Source organism: Cyprinus carpio, chromosome B5 (assembly GCF_018340385.1).
Source record: "Cyprinus carpio isolate SPL01 chromosome B5, ASM1834038v1, whole genome shotgun sequence".
Classification (NCBI taxonomy): domain Eukaryota; kingdom Metazoa; phylum Chordata; class Actinopteri; order Cypriniformes; family Cyprinidae; genus Cyprinus; species Cyprinus carpio.
In genome coordinates, this window is record NC_056601.1 from 20,098,744 (window position 1) to 20,112,108 (window position 13,365).

Genomic DNA, 13,365 nt, shown 5'->3' on the forward strand with positions numbered 1-13,365 from the left:
CTGCTTTGAGGGTACACAGCCATACATAGGCACAGGACTCTTATTTTGAAATAACTGCAGCTGCGTCACATGATCCAAACATCACCGCGAATCATTTGAGTCTATGCTGGAGATTGAGACAACAAGAGAGTGTTAGCTCAGTTTAAAGCCTTCAGAAACACATGGACTGAATAATAAGACCTGGGACACGAAATAAACATAACAGGCCTGTATCCGCTTTGACAGTTTCTCTAAGAAAGAATCATAATATCCTGACGGTCGCTGGATGATCTCTAGCTCTCCTAATAATCGGTCGCTATGGAAACTGGGCTAACAAAAGTTGTCCAGTCTTTGTGAAACACTGAATGAACATGTACTTAAATGTAAAACTGCTTTTTAATATATATTAAAATATTTTAGTTATTAGATGACTATAGTTCTTTGCATTCTGTCAGATTTGGTCTGCATTGTAATATTAACATAAAGCAAAATAAACTGCTATGTTAGCAGAAACGTTTTAGCAGTCGAGGTGGTTTAGGATGAGATTCGTATTCGCTGGCATCAGATAATATTAATAACCCATGAGAATAAAATGAAAAGAGGGGATCAGATGCGCAAACGATCTCCAACAGCGGAATCCAAATGTTCCGAGACCCTCCTGAGCAAACCTGTGCCCCCAAACGGCATCTCATGGTCGGAGACTGAGGCTGGAGGTCCTCGAGAAGATCCCAGTGATGAGGGTAAATCAGTTTCAGTGCTTAGATTTATCATACTGCACAGGGGCCACTCTTGTCTGTCTTTTTAGGTCCTTTTGAAGTCATTCTGCCAAACTCCTTCAACAAGTGGATGTTTCTTCAGCTTTGTGTACTTTTGTATCCTAGAGGTTGATTTTTATCAAAACTTACTGATTGCACCATGCTTTCATTATTTCTGGTATTTTTACTCTTGTCTCAGACCGTTTACTCTAAAACTATGGAACTCCATCAGTAAAATGATAATTATTTCTTGTTTAAAAGAAGAGAAAGAGTGAAATAAGCATTAATCCTTTTAATATTTATTGTGTGAAAATATCCTCTTTTTTGTTCAATTATTATGATTTTCATTTATCATAAACAGTTTTGGCCCTAGTACAGTTTCATTACCAGTTAGTGTACTTGGAAGCCAAAAAAGACAGCAGTGTCTATAAAAACATTTGGTCCCACTTTATATTAACTTACATTTAAATTAATCATTTGTAACAATTCACTTATTGTTTACATACACATTTTTACATTGTATTTATATTTTTAAAAGAATGCCGGCATGTTACTGTAATAGGGCTGTGCGATATTGAAGAAAAATGGGTTTAGGAACTGAATAATAAAAAGGAAAAATACAACACTGCTTAGTATTTACTCTATGAATTCAGTATGCTCTGATTCTTATTTAAGCTATAAAAGTTATTTAGGTAAGAGCAGTGAGTGATTTTCCCTTTGCCTTTTGTTCATGGTCCCATATATTGCAAGCCATAGCGATATGCATATTGCGATATGTACATTTGCGATATTTCGATAATTTCAATATATTGCACAGCCCTAATCTGTAATTAATTGCACCTTAATCCACCTTTAAACCTACCCATACAACCAAACCTGTCCCTAACCTTACCCCGTTTCCCACCTCAATAGTAGCAAAAGTGTTGTGAAATACAATAAGTACACTGTAATATAAAGTGGGACCAAACCTTGAGATCAAATATGACGTGAGGCATGTGTTGTGTGAAACAAAGAAAAGGCATAATATTTGGAAAATGACAGAATAATCCTGACGCATTATATATGTCTCCTGTTGAACATTGTAAGTAGACAAATTAAGCAAAATATTTCAGTTGTCATATCATTAATTACTTGGCTGCCACCAGTTAGTTTTCAATATCTGCACTTTGTATTTTGTCACTCATTTACACAAACATCTACTCATAGACAAAAGGCAATATAAGGGGACGCGATACATCACAGAAGACCTGATCAGGAGATTGACTAAATGTGAAAATTTAGTCCTTTTGCGGAGCCTGGATTTGTCTATGCCTACAGGAAGTGACAAACAATTTAGAGTAAGATTTGGACATTATCTGGTTAATGCTCAGCGTGAGAAGTAACATTAGTTGCATTCATTTTTGCATTAATTTATTGACTTCTGTGCATTTTTTTTTTTTTTTTTCAGTATATTGAAAATTTGGATAAGTGTGAGCGCTTACACGTTCTCAACCTCAGTAACAACAGGATCGAGAGAATTGAGAAACTAGAGAAACTATGTCAATTACGGGAACTCCACCTTTCCAGTAACAGGATACGGTAAGAATGGGACATTTGTCTGCTTAACAAGAAACATTTCCTCTCAATATATTTGTTTCATTGTCTTGTTACAGAATGAAAGATACAATGTCCTAAAGGCCAATACAAGTTGACATTTATATTTCATTTATCTACAGAAAAATTGAAGGTCTAGAGCACATGACAAACCTTCAGGTTCTGAATTTGGCCTTCAACAGCATTGAACATCTTCCAGTTTGGATGGCAAAGAAGCTCAGATCTCTTCATACTATAAATCTACAGAGAAACAAGATATTCTCAGTGGGTACAATTTTTGTTAATCGTGTTTAAAAGAGCCAATCGTCAAAAAAGTTCTCAAACAGGTCGTTCACTTAAAAAAAAAAAAAAAAAGTATTGTTTTTCTCACCTCAAAAACTTTCTTTCTTCTTCTTTCTTTCATCTGAATTTTCAGTTTTGGGTGAACTGGTCCTTTAATACCATATATTTCACATTAAAAGTAAATCACTGATATTCAGTTTTGGTTTATACACATTTATGTTACTAGCAACATTCTCTACATTTGTGACCTAGCTTCATGAGATAACTAAACTGAAGCCCCTGAAGAACCTGACGAGTCTGACATTAGCAGAAAATCCCATCTCCAGCCTGTCCCATTATCACCTCTTCCTAATCTTCCATCTGAGGTCACTGGAAATGTTGGATGAACAACCAATCAGTGCACAGGAAAGAGAGCAAGCACATCAACGCTTTCACATGGGTACATCATCCCATCTTCTACATTAATTTTATCTTCTTTTGTGCTTTTATAATCTGAACACTCTTTGTGCTGTCCTTACAGAGGAAGTGGAGCGTTTGGAGCAAGAGCTGGAGGTAAGAGCTGAAGAGATTGCACAGCTTCTGAGAGAGCGGACCACAGCCCTGGAAGAACTAGAGCGGCGGGAAACGCTCAACCAAAACCTGAGGCAACAGCATCAGGAACAACAACGGAGCCGTGAGGAACTCCGGAGAGAACTTGACACCAAATCTGAACTGGTGGGTAATGGAGTCTTCACTGTCATCGGCCTCAGTGTGAATAGGGTTGACCGTTTTGTCCTCCAACACAACTGTAATATCACATGTAAACAATATTTTAATTTTAGAGCATTTCCTTAGGCAGCACCACCTAAAGAAAAGCCTCTTTTTAAAGCCAAATGAAATATTATGCTTTTTACACACACTAGTCAATTCGGAGATTTTGGGCTATTTTGCCTCCATAGCATGACTAGTGGAAAGAAGAGTAACAATTACAATACTTTTCTATAAAAGTTGTTTCTACTTAATTTTTTCCTACGCACTGAGCTGAACATTCCCACTTCAGTATCACTAAAAAAAACCACACATTCCAATTCCATCAAATAATATTACATCATATGAAAACCCAAATCATTTACATAACAATTTGTTCCTAAATTTTTTTTAATGGCTGTTACAGGATTTTCTGATTTATGATAAAAAGTGAAAGGAGGTGTCCAAAACCTTCAACACTTATTCGTTTAGGATAAAAGCGTCTGCTAAATGACTAAATGTAAATGTGAGTGTAAATATGTCAGCAATATGAAACAGGAATTTTGAGCCAGGCTTTATCAAATGTTTAGATTTCTGTTCTGGAAATGTATGCAAATTGTTGCATTAGATAATGTACATATTTAAGTAGATAATGCCTCATTTGCATATTCTCATTACATTCCAGAAAACGTCTTAAAAAAAACGGTCGTCTTAATGTAATGTGATTAATCAACAAGGGAGGTTTTGTGATATCTTTTATTTAAAATATTTGCCCTATTCACTTGTGAGTGTAGTACCTCAGGGTTAGTAATTAATGACAGAATTTTCATTTGGGTGAACTAACCCTTTAATATACTGTCCTGATGTTATTATGCACAATTCATCACTGCATACTGATTCAGAGAACCAGAGAAAAAATTACATTCTCTTAGTTCTTCTTTAGAATTGAATAACTTGCTCCATATCTGAAACATCTTAACTTTTATGGAAATAATGTTAGTGAAAATAATGTCATGTTGACTTTAAACTTTAACTTCCTTATGTCTGCTTTCAGACTAATTTACAAATCTCTGCGCTTACAAACTCACAGTGAGCCCAGAGATTCACTTTCCAAAATTTCTCTTTCCTGTCTTTTCTAGACAATTTCCTGTTCAGCTCTCTCTTCTCACTCCATGCTTTTGTCACCTGCTGTAAAGGTACTTTGAGAACGGTGTTGAAAATTTTGTGTGTGCGTGTGTGTGCGTGTGTGTACCATCTGTTTAAACAGAACTTCTCTGAGAGCCTGCATTTGAAAAAAAAGAAAATAACTGACGCTGTTCAAACTATAAGAACAGCAAATTATTGCTTATTCCTTCACTGCACTGCACAGTATTTATTTATGTTTTCTATGTAAATATGTTGTAAAATGTCTTTGATTCCTATGTTGGCAAAACACATTTTCTATTCTCAAACTTTTCTTTTCCATGCTGATTTTATTTGTATTTTGTATATTTCACTCCTGTGCCTTTACATAAACTGTTTGCACACCTTCTACTGTCTCTTCTCTTCATTGGTGCTTCAATCTCAGCTTCCACGTCATACTCCTCTGCTGAATTCTCTCTGTCAGGTATTCACATGTGCCCCACCAATCACTGTATGATGTCAACATTATGTTCTCCTGTCCTCTCAGGTGTCCGCTTTAGAGAGCGATGTTGATGGTATGACATTGTTATGTTCTTTAGCATGTTTCTGAGGTTTTTGCATGTATGACTTATGTATTAATAGACATCTTAAAATATCATTCATTGCTTTGTGTATTTCCATGAGTGTAACAATTTTGTATTACATATATCCTTAAGATGCAATCTCGTTCTGAGCTGAGAGGTTTGTAGTGAAGTGTGGCTGATGTGTTGTAAAGTGTTGTGTTTAAATAAGCTCTTTCTTATGACACAGCTGAAGCAGAAAACAGTGGAGTTGACCCGGGCCTGTCAGAAACACTATGAGCTTGAGCAGGAGCTGGCTTTCCACAAAATAGATGCCAAGTTTGAACCTCTTCCGTTTTATCCAGATACTGTAAGTATTTGCTTGGATTTATTAATAACTAGAGCAATATTTGGATAGATTCAAATCGACTATTTATTGTGATTTTCTTTTTTGTGTTAGAGGGATTTTTTTTTAAAATTGGTCTCTAAATTTATACTACTGTTCAAAAGCCTCTTATGCTTACCAAGGTTGCATTTATTTAATCAAAAATACAGTAAAAACAATAATACAGTGAAATATTATTACAATTCAAAATATAATGTAATAGTGTAACTATATACGTTTTCTATTTATATATATTTTATATGCAAGTCATCACTAAAGCTGAATTTTCAGGAGCCATTACTTCAGTCTTCAGTGTCACATGATCCTTCAGAAATCATTCTAATATTCTGATTTAGTGCTCAAAGACATTTCTTATTATTATCATACATAAATCTCACTGACCTTAAACTTTTGAATGCTGGTGCATCATTCAAAATGTAGTACAGTATATGAAGTTTGAATTGATTCGGTTCCACTTTTAAGCAAAGAAAACTAAATAATATGTTATAATAATATAGGATTATTGGTCATCGCTAGGCTTTAATTGTGTGTTACATTCTGATTCATTCATAGGTGACATTTCATACATTCGATGTTTGACGATTAAATTCTTAAATACAAAAGCTTCAGATGACTTTACTTTAGTCCTAATAACAACAATATATTTGACATTAGCTGGTTTCTTTATAGACATTTATCAGAGAATCTCAATCATCATACAATTCTGATTTGTATATGGTAGGATTATATGATTTTTAGAGAGATTATTCTCTTTGTTGTTCAGGAGGTGGAGGTGAAGAACATTTCTAGCGAGAGTCCATACATAGGAAAGTCTCGTCAGAAAAGAAACATCACATTTCCATCAGAGACGGATAGCAAGGGTGCACAAAACCAGCAGCAGCCTGCCTCAGCAGACCTGACTGAGACAGACACCCCAGGAGAACATGCTCAGCTTAGAGGTACAAAAGTTCAAGTGCACTGCACCCTCATATTATATTAAAGGCTCTAAATAGATTCATAAAATAACATTTGTATATAACACATGCTATTCCTTTTTTACTCTCTTTACTTGGGACAATCTGTAGTTGTTTGCTCTTATTAACAGCGCTACCAACAAATAATGAAGGACATTTCCCTTCTTTTTTTGTGGCCGCTGTAATATCCAAATCTCTGCACTTTTGCTAATGCATCGTTGCAATGCATTGGTTTAGCTGAGGAGCGATTACAGCAGTTGCATAAAGAAATTGAGGCAAAAGAGCAGCAGATCCTTAAAGCCAGTGAAGAGCTCCGGCAGCTAGAGGAGACAGTTTCTCAGAGACGGGTGAGATGTTCCCCTTTAAACGTCTTATGTGAATGGCTTTAAAAAAAAAAAAAATTTTTTTTTTAAAAACACCGCTAGCTAAGTAAAACTTAATGGTAGAGTCCACATTCATAATTTATCTGTGTTGATTTGCACATAGATCTGTGAGGCTGAGAAAGAACAGCTCAGGCAGGAGCTTCAGAGGAGGATACAGAGGCTGGGAGAGATGAGAGGAGAGATGGAGGCTATGGAGAGGCAGCTGGACAGGCTGAATGCTGAGAGGAACCAAGCCCAGGAGGAAATGGAGCAGCTGCAGAATCTCCTGCACAGCCTGGATCCCAGTGACCCCAGACATGTCAGTAACACTCATGCCTGAACAGCCCCATTAAAATAGTTATCTTCAGGATTATTTGTAAAACACAGTGGGGAAAAACACACCAACTGTTCAAAGAATAAATGTTTTTCTAATAATAATTGATAAAACAATTCTTAGTAATGCAGTTTATTAGCCTTAACTGAGCATAAAACATCCTGTTAGATTTACAGTATATAAGTCAGTGGTCACTAGAAATTTACAGTAAAAATGTTTTAAGTAAATCTAAGTATGTATTGTTATTCATGAACTGATGTAATGATAATATATTAACATACTTAAACTATATACATCATCTTTGTATTGTAAACAGTTTAGATACAATAGTACAGATGGCCACATTATTAAGAATTAAGGTTAATTTTAATGGACATTTTAAAAATAATGGCTAATTAATCTACACAAAGACAAACAGCACCAGGGTATGAAAAAGTACATGACACCAGTGTTGCCAAGTCAGGCTACTTTAACACTGTTGCCACAGGTTGTTTTTCATGTCCGCGGGTTTAAGCGACACCAATAACGTGATATTTAGCCCCTAAAATGCAAATTTTATTGGGAAACCCAACCAAAAAAGTGTATTTTACCCCACCAGAATGGATTTTTACCGAGCGATCCCCCTCAAAACGTGAATGGGCTAGTCTAGAGTAGCAATTGGGCGGGTTTTGTTGTGAAAACCTGGCAACCCTGCATGACACTTAAAATAATCCAACGGACTTTACATAAGCAAAATAAAATATATTCATACTTTTACTCAGCAAGGACATATTCAGTTGATCAAAAGTAATGGTACAGACATTTACATTGTTACAAAACATTTTTTTTTTCAATATACATTTTTACAATATTATTGTTTTTAATGTATTTTTGATTAAAATAAATGCAGTTTGGTGAGTTCTTTCAAAATCATTAAAAAATCTTACTGTGCATGTAAATATACTTGTAATATAAACTTTTTATTTGTCATTTATACATTTTACATGCAAAAACAACAAAATTTTTTTTTTCAAAATTACATATTAATAAGTTCAATATATGGTGAGAAAAATGAGTTACCACTTTAACAATTAACAAGTTTTACTGTAGCATTTTTTATATTTCACATACATTATTTTTCTGTCAAAATTACTAATATTTTGTAGGCTGTTGCTAGACAGCTTAAAGCATTAAAATAGATTTTGACTAATGTACAGTACAAGTTTGTCTATATTTGCTATTTTACCATAGTTGGAATGTGAAATCTAATTGATAAATACACTTAGAACAAATCTTGTATTTATTGCAGGTAATGCTTTATGTTATAGATATAGTCAAAAACCTGTTTTCTGCAGGAATAATCTGCAAATGCCACAAAATCATTTTCATGACTGTAAAGAGTTTTATTGTCTGTCTATATGTTGTTTTGTTGATACCATAAGCCTCTGAACTATTCAGATATTTTATTCATATGTGAGATCATCAGTTTATTATATAACAACAAAAAAATGCACGTCTTCCTGTTTTCTGTTCAAGAAAATGGCATGCAAACAGTGTAGGACAATATGAGTGTAAAATAACTGATGTGTTGTGGAAACTCCCTAACAACAAAGGTGTATAACAAGATTAGGTTCTCTATGGAATTAATCATCACTAACCCATGATGCTCAGCAGCGAGTAGCAGGCATATAAAATGAGGCTCTTGTCTCTTTAAGAAAGAAGAGAGCACTTCTGTCCTGGGAAATCTGTTGATGCTGTGGGTGGAGCCAGCGAGGCTCCTTACTCCCACCCGGCCACAGACACAGTCACTGATTGGCTGAGGCCACTGAAAGTTTCCTGTGTTGATTCAAAGAGAGTTGAGAGGAGGGTGGAAAGTGTGCAGGGATAGACGAGGAGGGGGAGAATGAAGTCTAGAGGAGGGGGCTACTGTTAGTGATAGTTGGAGTCCATGGAAAAAAGCTCTTAGGTTTAGAGCAACAGCTAAAAGAGACAGGAAATGTTCACTTCCTGCACAAGGTGCCCATGTTACTCCTCGTGGGGCAACAACATGAGAAAAATGGATACATAGAGACAGAAATTGAAGAGATGACAGCCACACCGCTGTAGTAAGTACCCCACTGGGCTCAAGGAGGGGCTCGTGGGAGGCTGCTGTCATACTATTGCAGTTTGGGGCTTGTAATGTTGTTTGTAGAAGTGATTATTGGTATCTAGCATCATTGAACATTAGTTCTTTCATTTTTAAAGTTGATCATTACAGTATGATATTTCATGAATGTTGTACATTTTCAGTGTTTATAACAGGAAATTGCAAAGGCATTATGTCATCAGAGTTAGCAGTGGACAAAAACAATGCACAGTATTAAATTAGTAAACCTCTAGATAAATCTATATACCTTTGAAATCGTTATATATAAATAGTGTTGGTTTAAAGTTTTAAAGCAGACTTGCCTGTGAACGAGGCATTGTTTAAAATGAATGTTTAATGAAAGTGTTACATTTTCACTTTGAGATCATTTTGTGTTGGCAGGGAAGAGGAAGTGAATGGGTTGAGAAGGAACAAATGCAGAAGTCCAAGACTGTCACTGCGTTCCAGTTAGCATCCAGTTCACATACTGTTTGGATTGTTATTTTGGGTGGATATTGTACACTGTAAAAAATATATATATTTTCAAAGTTGTAAGTAAAATAAAATAATAAAAAAAAGTATGTATTTGTCAATTTAAATGCAATGTGTTACCTGCTGTTTCTTTGTAATTAATTGTAATATTAACAAGCAATTTCTCAGGGAAAATTATTTGTACATCAATTTTTTCAATATATGTGAATTTACTTTTTTTGAGTTCTGGGATTTGTATCAGAATGATTTAAAAAAAAACTGGGAATCAATTTAAATATGTTATTGATTAATACAAACAAAAGGTAACACTAGATTTTTTTTTTTTTTTTTTTTTTTTTACATTTTCTACAAGAAATGTTAGGGTCTTTGCCAATGAAAGTCACCTCCAGGATGTTAGGATGTTTGGGGTGGTTGTCAGGGTGTTGCTATGCTGTTGCAGTTGTGGACTATTGTAAAATATTTAAAAGATTATTAAAAAACTTTTTCGTTATCATTATTTGTTATAGTTATAAACCTTGGTATAAATGGGTCTGAAAAGGATAGTTCACCCAAACATGGAAATTCTGTTATCATTTACTCACCCTCAAGTTATTTCAAACATGTATGACTTTCTTTCAGCTCTTGAACACAAAAACAGATATTTTAAAGAATGTTGGTAACCAAACAGTTGACAGTAGCAGAATCAATCTTAAAATTATTTACATTGTAGTTATATAAGCATAATCTTAATCAAAAAAAAAAAAAAAACACTAACATTAAAGATGTACAAAATTAAACAGATTTTTTAATAAACTTATATTTTTGAGTACTTATTTTTATTACAAAAGAAGTACCAAAGATACATATCAGTTTTTTTAAAGGGTTATTGAGTTAGAGATCTTGGACAAAGAGGGTCCTTAGAGTCAAAAACCAGCAGAATTGATCATGAAATAGATATATTGTATCCCAACTCTCTCTGCTATTGTTCCTGCAGGCCCATGTAAAGACTCAGTTGTCCAAGAAGACACAGCTGCTGGCCATCATGAGCAGAAAGCACCAGGAACTGGAGAGCAGGCTGGATGACATGATCACGCGCATCCACAAGGAGACACAGGAGATAAAAGAACTAGAGCAACAACTTACTGATGGTCAGCAACTTCTTTAAAAAGTTGTTTTTTAACCTTAATAAGATAGCCTTTGAACCATTATAAATTTATGAATATGATAGTTTAAAATCATCAAATAAGTAGAAGCAACCACTCAACTCTTTCAGGTCAGATCGCTGCTAATGAAGCACTCAAGCGTGAACTGGAGGGCATCATCGCAGGTCTCCAGGAGTATCTGCAGGGGGTGAAGGACCAAGCACGAAGAGCCAAGTTAGACTGCAGGCGTCTGCAGAGGGAGAAAGATGCTCTGCAATGCCTCCTGTGTGAGAAGGAGCAGCAATGCACACAGCTGCAGAAAGAAGCTCTGAGTGCTAAAAGCGCACAGGAGGTTGGAGTCTGTCTCTGATATAAGAGTTCAACACTCTGTAATAAGTCAAAACATTATCATACTGTTTGTTGTGTTCTAGGAGCTGCAGCATCAGCAGCAGGAGTTGGAGGATCTGAGGAAGGAGAATGAAGAGCTGAAGCAGGCTCAGGGGCAGGTCAGTGAATATGAGGCAGAGCTGGAGGCTCAACTGCAAGAGAGAGATACTGAGGCCACACAGCTGAAGGAGGAGCTGGGCAGACTGCGTCGACTTAATCAAGTAGGGTATAACTTCATTAAAAAAATCATATTCATGCATTATATATTATTGTTATTTATTTAATGGCGTAGTTCATCTAGAAATTTAAAAAAAAAAATCTGCTCCAAACTTTTTTTTAAAGGGGACCTATTATGACCCTTTTTACAAGATGTAAAACAAGTCTATGATGTCCCCAGAGTGTGTATGTGAATTTTAACTCAAAATACCCCACAGATCATTTTTATAGCTTGTTAAAATTGCCACTTTTAGGGTATGAGCCAAAATGTGCCATTTTTGTGTGTCCCTTTAAATGCAAATTAGCTAGTGCTCCGGCCCCTTTTCAGAAGAGGGCGGAGCTTCAAGAGCTCAATACCAGTCAATACCTATTCTGTTCAAATAAAAAAAACACTATTAATAAAAACCAGTAAAATTCAGATAAAATCACATAAAATGAACTCACATTAAATAATATCTAATTGTACTGTGCATAATAAATTATTGTTTATGAATTACACAGACGGGGAACATGGTGCGATAAAAATAACGACAGCTGGTCTCATTGTGCCTTAGCTGCTATCATAAACTTCAAGTCCCACATGTGATTATGAGTTCGACAAATTCAAGCGGTCGACTTCATAGTGCTTTCATATGCAATTTTTAATGACCACATTCCTATTTACGATAATTCTGGTAGCACATGAAGGCAGCACCAGTTAAAACAGGCATAGCTTTAGCAACATTAGCCTTACAGAGTGCCAAGAAGCTCTTTCAGAAAGGCAATTTGGAAAACAAACTCATGATACTTACTTGGTCTGGAGCTGACGTTCGCGCTTTAAGCGTTGGTATTGATCCCTAAACATATAGGGGACTTTACCGATTCTTTCCGGGATATTTCCTTCGAAAATAAAATTTAACCACAGTGTCCTCAGCGGCTCAGATGGAGGGAGACTATGGAGACTCCTATGTTCATTGGTGCATCCCAAAACACAACACTTGTAATGCATCTTTGGGCTGACATTGTATAACATTTCAGCAGGAAAACAGTAATGGTGGACCACTGCATCTCACTCAGGCCTGTGTCTATGCTAATAGGGCAGAGAGCGTCACAAATGGGCGGGAATTTTTCCCTTTAGTGATGTGTACAAAGGCAGAAACTCAAACCGTTCGTTTGGAGAGACTGTTTATAATTTTTTGGGATTATAAAAAATGAGTGGGTGGGTTTGTACCATTATAGGCTGCTTTTTTTCACACACTGCAACCACACAGCTATGTTCAAACACCTTATAAAAGTGATTTCTGCATAATAGGTCCCCTTTAAATTTCACAAAATGTTAGGTTGAATATTCATGTTGCCTTTTTCCATAAAAACAAGTTAAGGCTGTGCCTGTGATAGTGCCTTCATCAACAATTCAGCTTGTTGAATATGTGAGGATATTTTAAGAATATGGATGAGGACATATCATATCACATCCTTCATCAACAAGCTGAATTTTAAGTCATTATTCACTGAAAATCTTATCTTTCACCCTTTCAGATCTCACATATTCACACTTTCATGTGTATTATCAGAAAACATCAGTGTTTTGGCATTCATTTTGGAGCTTGTGCCTTAAACATACACTACCGTTCAAAAGATTAGGGTCTGTAATATTTTTTCATGTTTTGTTAAAGATGTTTTAAACATTATGCTCACCAAGACTGCATTACACACGACCGCATCAAAAATACCATAAACAGTAATATTGTGAAATATTTCATTATATTTAATATTGTTTCTATTTCATTATATTTTAAATGCCATTTTAAATGTCATTATTTTAGTGGTTATTATTGTCTTTGGTGTCACATGAATCTTCAGAAATTATTGTTATATGCTAATTTGGTGTTCAAAAAACATTTCATGTTATTATCAATACTGAAAACATCAAATTTGCACAGCTTAATAGTTTTGTGGTATTTTTTTAGGATTATTTGATAAAAAGTTTAAAA

The 13,365-nt window shown here is 35.3% G+C and overlaps 1 protein-coding gene across 8 annotated transcripts in view; it reads left to right on the forward strand.

Moving 5' to 3' along the window:
• Positions 1–95: 95 nt before the first annotated feature.
• The window catches only part of LOC109082347 (centriolin-like), a 30,506-nt gene continuing 17,236 nt past the window's right edge, over positions 96–13,365 (forward strand). For 4 of the 8 annotated variants that reach the window (XR_006154891.1, XM_042724816.1, XM_042724817.1 and 1 more), the window contains exons 1-14: positions 96–719; positions 1,941–2,071; positions 2,182–2,312; positions 2,450–2,591; positions 2,862–3,048; positions 3,130–3,323; positions 4,475–4,531; positions 5,268–5,387; positions 6,187–6,361; positions 6,614–6,723; positions 6,863–7,057; positions 10,642–10,795; positions 10,921–11,141; positions 11,221–11,397. Coding sequence is in view for 7 of the 8 variants with exons in the window: in XM_042724816.1 (XP_042580750.1) it covers positions 572–719; positions 1,941–2,071; positions 2,182–2,312; positions 2,450–2,591; positions 2,862–3,048; positions 3,130–3,323; positions 4,475–4,531; positions 5,268–5,387; positions 6,187–6,361; positions 6,614–6,723; positions 6,863–7,057; positions 10,642–10,795; positions 10,921–11,141; positions 11,221–11,397 (2,142 nt within the window). In the remaining variant the exon portion in view is untranslated. Of the gene's footprint in view, positions 720–1,940; positions 2,072–2,181; positions 2,313–2,449; positions 2,592–2,861; positions 3,049–3,129; positions 3,324–4,474; positions 4,532–5,004; positions 5,033–5,267; positions 5,388–6,186; positions 6,362–6,613; positions 6,724–6,862; positions 7,058–10,641; positions 10,796–10,920; positions 11,142–11,220; positions 11,398–13,365 lie in introns of those variants that run through there. The other 4 variants (XM_042724818.1, XM_042724821.1, XM_042724822.1 and 1 more) reach the window with 4 other exon arrangements.